Below are 15,425 nucleotides of genomic sequence, written 5' to 3'. Positions count from 1 at the left end.
GCTGGGGAGTTGAGGTTCCACACTGCCAAGTTTGGAAAACACTGATCTAAGTTATATTGTGTAGAAATCTTTGGTAATTAATAGCAGAAAGGTGTATAGGTAGTCTTCAGCTTACAACTGGCCGCTTCGTAATGGTTCAAAAGTTGCAAGAGACGCCCAAAAAATGACAAGCAATCCTTAACTTATGATCACAGCTGAGCCCAAAGTTTCTGTTGCTAATTTGAGATGGTTGTTAAGTGAGTTTTGCCCCATTTTGCGTCCTTCCTTGCCAGCTGTGAAGTGAATCGCTGCGGCCATTCACTTAGTAACCTGATTGTTAAGTGAATCTGGCGTTTCCCATTGATTTTGCTTGGTCAAAAAGTTGCCAAAGGTGATCGCGTGACTCCGGGAAACTGCAGAAGTCATAAATGAGAGCCAGTTGGCCAAGCGTCCAAATTTTGATCACATGACCGTGGGGATGCTGCAACAATTGTGTGAAAAATGGTCCTAAGTCGCTTTTTTCAGCGCTGTTGTAACTTCGAACGCTCGCTAAATGAATGGTTTTTAAGTCAAGGGCCGCAGGTATTACATTCTTGCAAGTCATTACATTGCCCAGATCCCAGCCAGTAGACCTTGGCTCTTTTATGACTTGTGGACTTCAACTCCCAGAATTCCTGAGTTGAAGTCCACGAGTCATCAAAGGGCCAAGGTTGCATACCCCTGCTCTAAAGGTACAAACCAGTAGTTTCACCGGATGTAGAGTTGGTCTATAGCAGGAGTGGGGAACCTTGGCTCTTTTATGACTCGTGGACTTCAACTCCCAGAATTCCTGAGCCAGCCATGCTGAGGGGAAAGGGAGAGGTTTCCAAGCTGAGCCATGCCGGCTCAGAAATTCTGGGAGTTGAAGTGACTCCCACGAGTCAAAAAAGGGCCAAGGTTGCCTACCCCTGGCACTCACTAGATGTATAAAATGTACTGATAGAAACGGGGATGACACAAACTAACTCCGGACTATTTCAGCATTCAAGAAGGCACATGCTCTTTTTGATATGAAATGTATTTTATTTTGAGAACTTCCGTTTGTACAAAATTAGCATAATTCAGAAAGGTAAAAAACAAGTTGCTTTCTTCCGAACATTATTATATACTTATAAAAATGCAAAAAACAACAAGTACATTTGTTCCAGTCTGTTCAACGTGAAGAGTGATTTATTAAGCAACCCTGGTTTATTTATTTTCTTATGCTGAGGTATTCACTGTAGAGTATTGTGACTGTTGAGGTGAGAAACAACTGACCATTGAATATATAAGTCAAGATTTTCCATTCAAAAGCTAGTTACATATCTAGTTTCCCATCCTAAGCAAAACTAGAGAAGATTCAGAATTAGCAGGAAAAGAAACATGCATGCGGACTGCAAGATGATTATCTAAAACTAGTGATACAGAATGATAATATTACAGTCGATAATTCCAAGAACAAAACTTTTTCTCTGGCAGCTTGGACTTCGGTCTACTTTTTTTTAAGGGTTCAGAGATCAGTCTGATCAGCAAAAGAGGACCATTAAACTGTCCTTTTAAATGGCTTTTTATATGTTCCCATAAGACACCACAAAAACAGAAAGCAGAGGTAGCCATTTTGCATAAAGGCTCTTAAGACAAACAGTTGATAAGGAAGAACTTGTTTTTTAAAAAAATATACAGGCAAATAAAAGAATGGGAGTCTCAACGCAACCGAGGGAAAATGCTGAAGCCCAAGCCACGTTACACACAAGCACCCAAAATGCTGCCTTAAAAAAACAATTAAAACACTTCAGATTCATGGCCCTGGATCCATTGCTTCAGAAGATTGTTCTAGCAATCGAGCTACACACAAGATTTCTGTTTCACGAGAGAATGCTTTGCCCCAATTTAATAGCAGGTTTGTGACAAGCAATGGAAGGTTCCCTTCAAAACCTATGCTCTGATCCGTTTATATGCTAACCGACAATGAAAATGCTACCAAAATAATAATTTTTATATATATATATTTATATATATAAGCAAGTTCCTCTATTTTAGCTTTCAGGGGCTTGGGAAGGGGGAACGGAGACAGAAGTTTTTCCAAAAGGTTATTTATTTAAATAAAACCCCACCAAAATCACACAAGGTTTTTTGTTGTTGTTTTTTTGTTTCCCGAAGGGGCAAGACAAAAACAGAACAAGACTTTAAAAAAAAAAAACGGAAATGAGAAGTGCTTTACGGAATCACCGCCCGCTGCCGTAACCTGGGAAGAGCTGATTTAGAAGATCCTGCAGTGGTTGATTGACTTCCATCGTATAGTTTGTGCCGAGATCGTAGCGGCAGGCTGGGCAGCTGTACACTTTTGCTCGAAAAGATCGATCCAGGCAGTCCTAGAAGAAAACAGACAAAAGCTAACAACGGGACTTCTGCTTAAACAACAACTTTGATCGACCTAATCCTTCCCGGAGAAGATTTAATCCAAAAGAAGATTAAAAATGTAAATCCAGTGGAACAAATCTATTTAAATTTTAATTGTGGAAGTTCTACATAAGCTGAAGAAGCCTGGATGGAGGAGAGCAGGATTAAGATTCAAGCGCTGCTTCTGCGAAACATTTAATTATTTATTTATTTTTTTAAAAAGCATAAAAATAGATATTGGGTGAAAAGTTTTAAAAAAAAGGTACCCATAAATTATGTGTTTTGGGCGGAAGAGTTATAATCTAAACCTTTTTGTTGTTCTATTTAGATTTCCAATACTTTCTGTAACAAATATTTCTAATTCGGGTGTCAAATTAGTTCCACATACAGGTGGTCCTCAGCTCACCGCCATCATTGGGACAGGAACTTCCGTTGCTAAGTGAGGCAGCTGCTAGATGGGTGGCACCCAGTTTTTACAACCTGTTGTGCTCCAGTTGTTAAGTGAATTCTGCTTTCACCATTGCCGTCGGGACCTCCTGCCTCTCGTGTCTGATTGGTTTCCTAGCCCGCCTCTCTTCCGCTCATACCCCAAAATCATCCATACATTCCATTATCGTCATTAAGCGACCACCGCAGTCATTAAGTGAACATGGCTTCCCCTGTTGCCTTTGCTTCTTGCAAGGCCCTGGGGAAGGCCGCAAAGGGCAATCACTTGATCCCAGGATGCTCCGACTGTCGCAAATGCGTGCCGGTTGCCACACGCTCAAACTCTGATCGCTTGACCCTGGGGATGCTGCAACCGTCACAAAAGTGAGGACCTGTCACAATTTGAGGACCACTTGTAAAATGTGTTCAGGTTTTTATTCTAGCAAAACGAGCCAGAACGAGAAGGGGGTCTGGGACGCTGTTGGGATTCACTGCTTGTTCAGCGAAACGTTAAGGGGATAAACAGAGCACGGGTTCAAGTTCTATCAGGCAGACTCTCAACTTAGTTGGCGTGTAGCCGTTCTTCAGGGGACCCTGAAACAAACGAGGAGCAGAGAGGCAACAATCAAGGAGAGAAGCAACCTGGAACTAAGGAGAAACTTCCTGACAGTTAGAACAATTAATCAGTGGAACAACCTGCCTCCAGAAGCGGTGAATGCTCCCACACTGGAAGTTTTTAAGAAGAGACTGGATAGCCATTTGTCCGAAATGGTATACGGTTTCCTGCCTGAGCAGGGGGTTGGACTAGATGACCTCCAAGGTCCCTTCCAACTTCATCATCATCATATCATCATCATCATCAGTATGTCTAACAGCACCTCAACAGAGCTCTCCTGCAACTCTCCTTTCAATGAGACATATTCATCTTGTGACTCTTTATGGTGCTCAGCCATCCCAAGATAAACAGCCATAAACCAAATCCCTGGACAACTGGTCTTTCAGCTTTATTCAGCTCCTAGGGTGATTAATTCCTTAAATAAAGCAACACTGGAATAAGTTATACGGATGGAGTACTTGTGAAATGGTTGTTAAGCCTTTTTTATTACTTCCTGGAAGACGGCTAGAAGTAAAGGTGCCCTCTCTCTCCTTTCCATTTTAACCCACTCCAAATCTTCCTAATATGACTTCTGGTCACCAGGAACAGGACCTAAGGCAGGGGTAGGCAACCTTGGTTCTTTTATGACTCGTGGACTTCAACTCCCAGAATTCCTGAGCAGGCATGGCTCAGCTTGGAAACCTCTTCCTTTTCCCTCAGAATCCCTAAGACCAACCCCCCCCACACACACACAGACAGGGGTTTACAAGAAAACAAGCAAGCTTGTTTGCAAGAGAATAAGCAAGCTCAGAGGGCACCAAAGACCCCTCCTTTTATGAAATCTCTGGAGTTTCTCATTCCACAGCCCTAATAAACACGGATAGGTGTAATCTGGTCAGGGATAAAAGCTTTTCTTTCCAAAACCATGAGAAATGTCCTATTGACTTTTTCTTCTCCTATATCAGGGGTCTTCAAACTTGGCCCTTTTATGACTTGTGGACTTCAACTCCCAGAATTCTTCAGCTAGCATGCCTGACTGAGGAATTCTGGGAGTTGAAGTCCACAAGTCATAAAAGGGCCAAGTTTGAAGACCCCTGAATTAGAGAGTGCTGACTCATGCGTGAGGCAATCTACACTCTGATTGGCTGCTGTGGGTATGAAGGGAGCGTTTCCCTTTTTCCCCGCCTTTTTTTCCTCTGTGTGTTCTGTATAGTTTGATTTACCTCAGGATATGCCTATGTGCCTGGACTATCTTGTGTTTTTCCTTTCTGGAGGATGATAAAAATGTAAATTTAAATGTGCCTGGCTGAGGAATTCTGGGAGTTGAAGTCCACAAGTCATAAAAGGGCCAGGTTTGAAGACCCCTGTCCTATATCATGCTTAAAAGGTAGAGTCTGGAGGAAGAGGAGTCAAGAGAGGAATCAGCCTGGAGACCTTAGGTTCACCCCCCCCCCAAGCCAGGGGTAGGGAACCTTGGCTCTTTTATGATTTGTGGACTTCAACTCCCAGAATTCCCAAGTCAGCATGGATGGTTCTGGAACTCTGGAGATTGAAGTCCACAGGTCATAAAAGAGCCCCTGCCCCAGGCGATGCGAGGCCAGCCCTCCTTGAATTCGGTTGACTCTTACTCAACCCCAATTTAGTGCTGACCGTTGGTTGATAGATTCTTGTGTAAAAGCTTGAGCAATATACCATTTTAACTAGAACTTGGTGTGTGGTCACAATGCTTCACCCCTGACACTTCCTCTCTCATCTCATTAAGACACCAGAGGGCAGGCACATGTTCCTCCGATCGAAACACAACTCTAAAGGGCAGATCTACTGTGCAATGGAAAAGACTAGCAAACTCAACGGGGGAATCCAAATTCGGTTAACGACCCCCGCAAAAAAAAAAAAAGAAAGAAAAAGAAAGAAAGAAAAGGAAAAAAAGGTGATAATATCAGGCGCGACTCGCTTAATGGCCACATCCCTCAATAAGGAAAGTTATGGAGGGAATTGTGGCCGTAAGTTGAGGACTGCCTATCCTTTCCATCGTCGCCCCGTCCCACTGATGCCCTGCCTACCAGAAGCCGCTGAAGCAAAGCCCTGGACCCCCTTTGCAGACCAACGCGAAACACGACAACTGCTCACCTTGCATACGTTGTGCTGGCACACCGTGGTGATTGGTCGGAAAACCACCTCTTGACAGCAAATGCACAGAAAGGTTTCTTCCACTTTGTTCAGGAATTTCTGCCAGGAGAGAGAAGGAAGGTCATTCAGAGTACAGAGTGCAGAGAAGAGCAACAAAGAGGATCAGGGGACTGGAGGCTAAAACATATAAGGAACGGTTGCTGGAATTGGGTCTGTCTAGTTTAACGAAGAGAAAGACGAGGGGGGACAGGATAGCAGTGCTCCAATATCTCACGGGCTGCCCCAAAGAAGAGGGAGTCAAGCTACTCTCCAAGGCGCCTGAAGGCAGGAAATGGAAACTAATGAAGGAGAGAAGCAACCTAGAACTAAGGAGAAACTTCCTGACAGTTAGAACAATTAACCAGTGGAACAACCTGCCTCCAGAAGTGGTGAATGCTCCAACAGTGGAGGTTTTTAAGAAGAGACTGGACAGCCATTTGTCTGAAATGGCGTAGGGTTTCCTGCCTGAGCAGGAGGCTGGACTAGGTGACCTCCAAGATCCCTTCCAACATCATCATCATCATCATCATCATCATCATTATTATTGTGAGTTTTGCCCCATTTTACAATTTTTCTTGCCGTAGTTGTGAAGTGAATCGCTGCAGTTGTTAAATTAGTCCCACCATGGCTGTTAAATGAATATGACTCCATCGAAAAGGGGACTACGTGACACACACACGCACGCACACACCGGGGACACTGCAGCCGTCATAAATATGTGCCAATGACCAAATGTCTGAATTTGGATCACGTGACCGTGGGGACGTTACAAGTCATTAAGCGTGAAAAACGGTCATAAGTCGCTTTTTCCCAGTGCCGTTGTTAACTTCGAACAGTGACTAAACCAACGGACTTCCTGTACTGATGCAGCCTGAGCATCCCGTTCCAGAGTCTTTCGGCACTTAAACGGTTTGAGTGAGTTGGCCTAAAGAGCACAAAGAAGCTATTTCAACATGGGAGAAAAAGACAGAGAAGGCAAGCAAGCAGAGCCATCTGACCAAAGCAAAAGATCAGCCTGAACTAAAAACCTGGCACTGTTTTTCCTGGGGAGGGGGGGATGTCCTTGTTGCTCTGTAAGTTTGTCTGTTTTCTTGCAGACGTGTGTTACCCAACTAGATAACATCAGTGGTAGAAGGAGTGGGGTTTGTGAACTGGAGGAGGAGAAGGACTGAGGGGTCCTTGGTGCTCTCTGAGCTTGGCTGTTTTCTTAGCTCAGAGCCTAATCATGTTCTCTTCAATAAAATATATATCAGTGGTGGCGAACCTTTGGCAGAGGCGGCACTCAGAGCCCTCTCTGTGGAAACTTGCGCCATCGCCTCAGCCCCGCCTCCCCCCGCGGCCCCCTCATCAGTAGCCCCCCCAGAGGAGTCGCCCCCTAGCGTGGCCCGCACAAAGCAGCGCAGCCAAGGACATGGCAGCCAGGCAGCGGGGACAAGGCTCCGCCCTTGCACCCCGTCGCGCAGTTGATGCTGCGGGACACGGGTGGAGGGTGTAGCTGCCATGGTGCTGCTGGGCCACCTGGGCGATCAGTAGGCTGTGGAGGCGGTGGGTGGCCCTGCGGGTGGGCAGAGCAGGGGACGGAGTGGGGCAGGGGGTGGTGCGGGGGCGCAAGGTGGGGGCGGGGCCGAGTTTTGGGCACTCGGTCTCTAAAAGGTTCGCCATCACTGATATACATACATGTGCTAATACAGCAGGATCCAACAAACCACAATTACAGCAGGAAACGGAAGAGAACACATCAGCCGAGCCTTCCCTTTATACAAAGGCTCTTAAAGAGACGCAGACCCTGCTGAGCTATTTCCATGCATTACATTACATCTTACATCCTACATTACATAAACCGGTTAGCTGTTAAATCTATACCTTGACAACTGATGGTGTTATTTAGTTGGTTCATGAAATGTCTGCAAGAAAACCCGCCAAGCTCAGAGAGCACAAGAAGCCCACAGACGATGGCTTGATGAGCAATCTGTGAAACTTTGCATTTAAAGCAGAGTCCAAAAGGAAGCATAATTAAAATCCAACACCCAGAGAAGCAGGGATTAACCCTAGACAAACATTTGGGAAGTAATCAATACCCCAACCCCAGTAACCCTAACCCTAACCCCAGTCGAGAAACTATGAAGGAGAAAACCACAGTCCCGCCAATCCTGGCAGGGCAAGCTACTATACATAAACAAGAGCAAACCCTACTCCATTCTAGAACTGGTGACGTTGCCTAGTTGGGTCCTGAAACGTCTGCAAGAAAACAACCAAGCTCAAAGAGCACCAAGGACCCCACCTCCTCCTCCCCACTCCCTTCTAGCACTGATGACATTGCCTAGTTGGGTCCTGAAATGTTTGCAAGAAAACAACCCAGCTCAGAGAGCACTAAGGACCTTCACAGTTCAACCCTGAGCTACAAATATTTTCTTCTGTTGGTTTTTCTCCCTGTGGGGTAAATTTATTGACAGGCAGCAGTTCAGGTCCCGATGGGCTTTTCCAACAATGCTTAAAAAATCATTTCCTCTCATTGATAATAATCCTGTTATTTCATTCCACGGCACCCAAAGACCAGGTCATCCCCAAAGCCAACCACAACAGCCATCATCAGGGACCCTCAGTGATGCCCTCCCTACGTACCGGTCCCTCCTTCAGGGCTTCTAGTGCTTCATTCCACAACTTGATGTTGGCTTCGTCGTCTTTGATAAGAGCCTTCTGCTGGGGAGTGAGTTTGTAGACTTCGACTTTAGTCTTCTTCGGGGTAGTGGCAGGAGAGACACAGAGGTCCGAATCGTTTCCTGGAAAGTGCACAACCGTACAGGATTTATTTCATTCATTCAATTCATTCATCAAAGAGCGACTTCAAAAAAAAAGATATGCAGGCAACTCAATTCCAGAAGATCACTTACCAGATTTCCTTTTTCTCTTCCCTTGCCCTGGGGTTTCTTCTTCTATTTTCTTGCTGTTCTCTTTATCTTTGTTGGCAACGGCTTCCAGGTACCCTTCGGGATACTAAATCAGGGGTGAGGAAAAAGTTAGTTGGGACACAACCACCGTCTGTCAAAAATGGTGGATCTTGGCTCGTGGCACCCTTCACAAGAGGCTGCTGTGTACCTGCATTGTCAGACCAAGCTTCTTCATCCTCTCTTTGCCTTCTCGGGTCCAAGGGGCTGGCTCTTCGTCGTCTCTCCTGAGCATGTAACGCCAGACCAGAAAGCCAGATTTCCCCGTTTCAGGCCAATACTTAACTACCTTTAAAAGGAAACAGAGAAACAGGTTTCAGTTCTATAAAAATCATTTGGTGTAGTGGTTAAGGTACCAGGCTAGAAATCAGGAGACGGTGAGTTCTAGTCCCGCCTTAGGCATGAAAGCCAGCTGGGTGACTTTAGGCCCATCACCAGGAGACGGTGAGTTCTAGTTCCGCCTTAAATATGAAAGCCGGCTGGGGGACTTTGGGCCCATCACCAGGAGAGGGTGAGATCTAGTCCTGCTTTAGGCATGAAAGCTGGCTGGGTGACTTTGGCCCATCACCAGGAGACAGTGAGTTCTAGTCCTGCCATGGGTATGAAACCCGGCTGAGTGACTTTGGGCCAATCACCAGGAGATTGTGAGTTCTAGTCCTGCCTTAGGAATGAAACCCAGCTGCGTGACTTTGGGCCCATCACCAGGAGAGGGTGAGTTCTAGTCCCACCTTAGGCATGAAAGCCGGCTGGGGGACTTTGGGCCAATCACCAGGAGAGGGTGAGTTCTAGTCCCACCTTAGGCATGAAAGCCAGCTGGGGGACTTTGGGCCCCTCTATCTTAGCCCAACCCACCTCGTAGGACAGTTGCTGTGGAGCAAAGAAGGAAGGAACATTAGGTTTGTGCACCGCCTTGAGTTATTTGCAAAAATAATAAAGGTGGGACATAAAAAAATAATAAAAAGTAAAGTAAAGTGAAGGTAAGGGTAAAGTAAAGTAAAGATAAGGGTAAAGTAAAGTAAAGGTAAGGGTAAAGTAAAGTAAAAGTAAAGATAAAAGCTGAAATGAAATGGCCAGGCACAACCCCTCCTTTCCCCAAACTTTGGGGCCCCATTTACAAACCAACCGAATGGTACCTTATAGATCCCATCGTAGCGATTTCCATCTGTGGGGGCATATTTGCTGTATCGGCCTCCCTTCACATTCCGTACCACCCGAACTGGTTTCCCGGCTCGCCAGTCCTTGGCTTCGGCACCCTCTTTATCGTTAATCGGTGCGCTGCAGTTCAGGGCCAGGGCTCTGCCAAGCGTGAACAGACACAGGGGCTTGAGGGTCTTCCCTGACCTCCCCTTCTAGGGGCAGGCCTCCACTTACAGTTATTCATTTAGCAACCATTCAAACTTACAACATTGAGAGAAGTGATTTACAACCAGCACCCAGTCACTCCAGTCATATTATAATGCGGTATTATCAAGTGAAAATACTACATTATAATGCCGTGGTAAGGCCACACTGGGAATATTGCATCGTTTTTGTTCCCACGATATAAAAAAAGAGGTTGAGACTCTAGAAAGAGTATACAGAAGAGCAACTAGGATGATTAAAGTTCTGGAGATTAAAACACATAAAGAACAGTTGCTAGAAATGGGTATGTCTAGTCCAGGGGTAGGCAACCTTGGCTCTTTTACGACGCGTGGACTTCAACTCCCAGAATTCCTGAGCCAGCCATGCTAAGGGGAAAGGGAGAGGTTTCCAAGCTGAGCCATGCTGGCTCAGGAATTCTGGGAGTTGAAGTCCACCAGCCATAAAAGAGCCAAGGTTGCCTACCCCTGGTCTAGTCTAATGAAAAGACGGATGGGGGGTGACATGATAGCAGTGTTCCAATATCTGAGAAGCTGCCACAAAGAAGAGGGGGATCAACCTATTTTCCAAAGTGCCTGAAGGCAGAACAAGAAGCAACGGATGGAAACTAATCAAGGAGAGAAGCAAGCTACAACTAGGGAGAATTTTTCTGACAGTGAGAACAATCAGCCAGTGGAATAGATTGCCTTCAGACATTGTGGGTGCTCTAGCACTGGAAGTTTTTAAGAAGAAATTGGACAACCATTTGTCTGAAATGGTATATAGCAGGGGTCTCCAAACTTGGCCCTTTTATGACTTGTGGACTTCAACTCCCAGAATTTTTCAGCCAGTGTGCCTGGCGGAGGAATTCTGGGAGTTGAAGTCCACATGTCATAAAAGGGCCAAGTTTGAAGACCCCTGCTATATAGGGTCTCCTGCTTGTGCAAGAGTTGGACTAGAAGACCTCCAAGGTCCCTTCCAACTCTGTTATGAAGAAAAAATAGGTGTCTGGCAACCGCCATGCATTTACACATGTTAGTATATCCTAAATCGATGTTCCTCAACCTTAGCATTTTTAAGACACGTGGACTTCAACACCCAGAATTCCCCAGCCACCATGGCTGGCTGGAGAATTCTGGGAATTGAAGTCCCCTAGTCTTAAAAGTTGTCACGGTTGAGAGATACTGATTTAGGTCTAAGGTGAACATTTGTAAGCATTGGATATATAATTCATCAGCTATTTGGTTGAGTTACTTTCCATCCAGCTGCACAGCTTTATGGAGAGCTATATCTTACATTGGTGGATGTTCATGAGCAAAGAACATGATTCCAATAATACAAAACAGGTGTGCAATGGCACAGTATCAGGTACATGAGAATAATTGCACAAGAATAGAAACTTCAAAAATACTCCCGTGATCCAGCGAGAACCCCTCCTTGCTGGTCGCCTCTATGGGGTGACTTTTGACCCTTTTCAGGGTCCCCCAGCAATGCGAAACTGGACGGGGAAGACGGAGCTCGTCTCCCAGGCATCCATGGCGGCCGCGCAGCAAACCGGAAGACTTTCCCTGCTGCAGACAAGCCACTAAGCAGCCGCTGAATTATAAATGCGATTCTAAAAACTGCTCGGAGATATCAGACAGGTTTAAGCTCCGTTCGCTCCCCATCTTTTACAGAATTCCTTGGGGGGGGGTTCTCCTCACCTGTTCATTTTTGTAAGTTTTTGATCGCAAGACTGTTCAGCTGTCCGTTTGTTTCCCGAAAGGTCACGGCCTCCACTCCCCGTGTAAGTGAAAGAATTTCCATGATCCTGAAATATATTCAGATGGTTCAATCCAGGGGTGGAAAAAATGCCACTCAGCTGGTCACTCGAGCACATGAATAAATTGGATTTTGGCACTTGACGCTGATTTTGGTTTGGATATTTGCTTGCCTGTCTTAATTGGCAGGCAATGTTTTTAGCACGGTGCCTGTAGAACACTGAAATATTTCTCCAACTTGGCGTAATTCAGGATTTGCTTGGCAAACTGCTCTGAGTTCCTCCAGTTGTGAACATTTGCAAAGGAGGTTTTGACCCCGAGTTCTAGCTTTGCTACACCACAGCTTACTCAATACACATAGTCCTCAACTTTCAACCAGTCGCTTACCAACTATTCCAAGTTACAACAGACATCCCCAAAGCTACTGATGGCCCAGTTTCAAAGTTCTGCTGTTGGTTCCTTCCCAAGATCACATGACCACATTTTCGATGGTCAGCAAATGGGATTATGCCCATTTGCTCTGCCCCATGGTCACATGACTGAGGTTTATGTTTATGGTGGTTTCCTTGAAACCGGCTTTTACTTCTAGTTTCTGGCAAAAACAAGCCCATGGCAAACAATTGGTTCGCTTAACAGTTGTTGCAAAAAAGATAACGAAGTAGAGTCCAGGTCCATGGTGGTCTGCTTGACAACTGTCATGACTTATGACCGTAATTACCAGGCTTAATTACGGTCTTAACTCGAGGACTACCTGTAGTGGCCAAAATTGTGAAACCTTTTGGCAAAAGTGTACAGTAGAAATGCCACCTTTGGTTAAGTTTCCACCCATTTTTCTTCTAATTTCTTTATAACTGTAACCTTGTTCACTTAATAATACTATTTTACATCGCTTTCTGGGCAACCGGTCAACTCTTTGCACCATTACTTTAGTTTTATTACGTTTTACAAGCTCAGTTAATGAAAGAACAAAAAAAAAAACCAACCAACTTGATAGCGATCACATAACACACTGATAAATATCCTCCCCTCAGTTTCAGTACAGGACATCAATAACTGGATCCTCCTATGATCTGATTGGCTCATTGCCAAAACAAGATGACACCTGATTGGCTCTCTAAACACTCATGCTCATTGGCTACCATCAGATGAAGGAAAGCTCCCTGATATCAACCTAAGCAAGCTGGGCTTCCTTTACTGGTTATTTGGCTACAACTTTTCATAGAATACAGTACAGATAATTGAACAAACTTGGTTGCGTTACATTCTTGATTCAATTATCTTTCCATTGATATATAATTTTATGGTACTACTCCAAAAAAAGTGGTGTTATTAGCCATCAAACCTCAAAAATACACTTTTCCCAAAAGGTTTCCACAATTTTGGCCACTACTGTATATACAATTATTTCTTCTTTTTATATCAATACAAATGAGTAGTCTTTGGCCTGAGCGCTGGTTTCTATATTTCAGGGCCGGCCCAGACGATTAATTTTATTATACACACACAAAACCAAAAAGATGCAACAGCACCACACGACACATTCCTTTTGCACTCAATGGCTGTTTTAAAAAAAAAAAGAAAAGAATAAGAAACAGCACCTCTTCCCATTTTGGAAGACTCCAGGTTGCTCTGATCCGACTCCCCCCAAATAAGAGCTAACTAGATCAGTGTTTCTCGATCTCAACAACTTTTAAGACTTCAGATCCCAGAATTCCCTGGGCAACAGCAGCAACTGTGAGGGACCGTCGTTTCAAACTTGGCTCTTAAGCAAGTAAGCCAAGCCCTGGTATTCTCTTTAACGTTGTCATTTCTTACATTTATTTTCGTTCAAATAGCGTATCACCTACGTGCACAGCTCAGAGGGTGTTAAGACTGGAGAGCAACATCTAAGCCCAGTAAACAAATAAACCATCTTAGTCCATGATCAGGCAATTCTGTTTCACCTTCGGACTAGAACGGAAACGTGACAATTTAATTCCAACTAATGCAGAGCTGGCAGCCCTCCCTTGCAAACGAGCCCACCCTAGCCTTTAGTTATTAAATCAATTTTCTTGAACCCAAAGAACCAATTTCAGGGTTTGACTGTGCACTAAGCAGAAGCTCAGGGGAAATGGCATCAGTTGCTAATTTAAGGGGTGATGAAGGGAAGAAAAGTCAGCAGAAGAATCACAGGCCAGGTTATCTTGGCAGTTACCTACGGTAGGGGCTCTCAAAATGGCTCAGAGGCAAATAATTCCGTTCTGTAATAACCAATTAATTACTCAAGCTAAGTAATTAAATTCAACTAATTTAATGTAGTTGAAATACAAACATCTCGTTGGCGCTGGGACTTCGAATAATGAGGGCAGCATTGAGAGATGCAACAATGGCACTTACTACGTCGTCTTCGTATCCGCCCGCCAGGACTAAAGAATAGGCGCCATCGTTGCTCCTGCCGTGAATCCCTGCAACGTGAGGCCGGTGGACCCCCGACTCGCTCACCTGATGGGATAAAGGCAAGGTCACAAGTCAAGGTTATTAATTTAATAGCTAAACAGCTGATGTAATGTAACATAAGGTAGATGACTCAGCAGGTGTCTGTATCCCTTTAAGAGCAAGCAGGGTCTGTATCCCTCTAAGAGCCTGAGTATAAAAGGGAAGGCTTTTGCTGGAGTGTGTGTCTCATCCGTTTCCTGCTGTAACTGCTATATGTTGGAATTTGCTGTATTACGTCTATAGTAGTGGCCAAAATTGTGGAAACCTTTTAGGAAAACTGTATTTTTGAGGTTTGCTGTCTAATAACACCACTTTTGTTTGGGAGCAGTACCATAAAATTATATATCAATGGAAACATAATTTAATCAAGAATGTAATGCAACAAAGTTTGTTCAATTATCTGTGCTGTAGTCTATGAAAAGTTACAGCCAAATAACCAGTAAAGGAAGCCCAGCTTGCTTAGGTTGATATCAGGGAGCTTTCCTTCATCTGATTGTAGCCAAAGAGCATGAGTGTTTAGAGAGCCAATCGGGTGTCATCTTGTTTTGGCAATGAACCAATCTGATCACGGTAGGATTCAGTTATTGATGTCATGTATTGAAGCCGAGAGGAGGGCATTTGTCAGTGTGTTATGTGATTGCTATCAAGTTGGTTGGGTTTTTCTGTGTTCTTTCATTTAGCGAGCTTGTAAAAAGTAATAAAATTAAAGTCACGGTGCAAAAAGTTGACTGGTCGCCCAGAAAGCGATGTAAAATAGTATTATTAAGTGAACAAGTCTACAGTTATAAAGAAATTAGAAGGAAAATGGGTAGAAATTTAACCAAAGGTGGCATTTCTACTGTACATTTTTCCCAAAAGATTTCCACAATTTGTGATCAGGGTATGTGTTTCTCTCTCTCTGGTTGTGTGTGAGCGCGTGTGTGTCAGTTGTAACTTCAAGAAAGGGGTAGCATGCCATTTTATTGGGTTCAGCATAACTCTGAACAGTCACTGAAGGATGAATCATTAAGCAAAGACTACCAATATGAACCAAGTGTGTATCTGGCACTCTTTAAAGCAGGGGTCTGCAACCTTGACAACTTTTAAGACTTGTGGACTTCAGCTCCCAGAATTCTGGGAGCTGAAGTCCACAAGTCTTAAAGTTGTCAAGGTTGCAGACTCCTCCTTTAAACGTTACAGTGCTGGCCAACAAGGTTTAGTTTTTCCCTTCTATTCCCTTTTCCTTCAGACTCGAACCCTTTACCCACTGACACCCAGTTAAGAACTTCTGCACGTTCTTAAGGCTTCCTCATAGCAGCCTCTCACCTGGACTCTGAATTT

General features: G+C 44.5%; 1 protein-coding gene across 1 annotated transcript in view; it reads right to left on the bottom strand.

Annotated features, from left to right (window-relative positions):
• Positions 1 to 2,205: 2,205 nt before the first annotated feature.
• Positions 2,206 to 15,425, bottom strand: part of UHRF1 (ubiquitin like with PHD and ring finger domains 1) — a 29,662-nt gene continuing 16,442 nt past the window's right edge. Inside the window, exons 10-17 of the mRNA XM_015825493.2 lie at positions 14,007 to 14,111; positions 11,574 to 11,680; positions 9,666 to 9,828; positions 8,684 to 8,821; positions 8,479 to 8,581; positions 8,210 to 8,367; positions 5,549 to 5,647; positions 2,206 to 2,369 (exon numbers count right to left, since the gene is read on the bottom strand). Coding sequence (XP_015680979.1) covers positions 2,223 to 2,369; positions 5,549 to 5,647; positions 8,210 to 8,367; positions 8,479 to 8,581; positions 8,684 to 8,821; positions 9,666 to 9,828; positions 11,574 to 11,680; positions 14,007 to 14,111 — 1,020 coding nt within the window. The 3' untranslated portion in view covers positions 2,206 to 2,222. The remainder of the gene's footprint in view (positions 2,370 to 5,548; positions 5,648 to 8,209; positions 8,368 to 8,478; positions 8,582 to 8,683; positions 8,822 to 9,665; positions 9,829 to 11,573; positions 11,681 to 14,006; positions 14,112 to 15,425) is intronic.

The sequence above is a fragment of the Protobothrops mucrosquamatus genome, unplaced genomic scaffold (assembly GCF_001527695.2).
Source record: "Protobothrops mucrosquamatus isolate PMUCROS unplaced genomic scaffold, P.Mucros_1.0 scaffold2662, whole genome shotgun sequence".
NCBI classification, from domain to species: domain Eukaryota; kingdom Metazoa; phylum Chordata; class Lepidosauria; order Squamata; family Viperidae; genus Protobothrops; species Protobothrops mucrosquamatus.
Note: the sequence above shows the minus strand (reverse complement) of the source record. Positions and strands in the feature narration are given on the sequence as shown.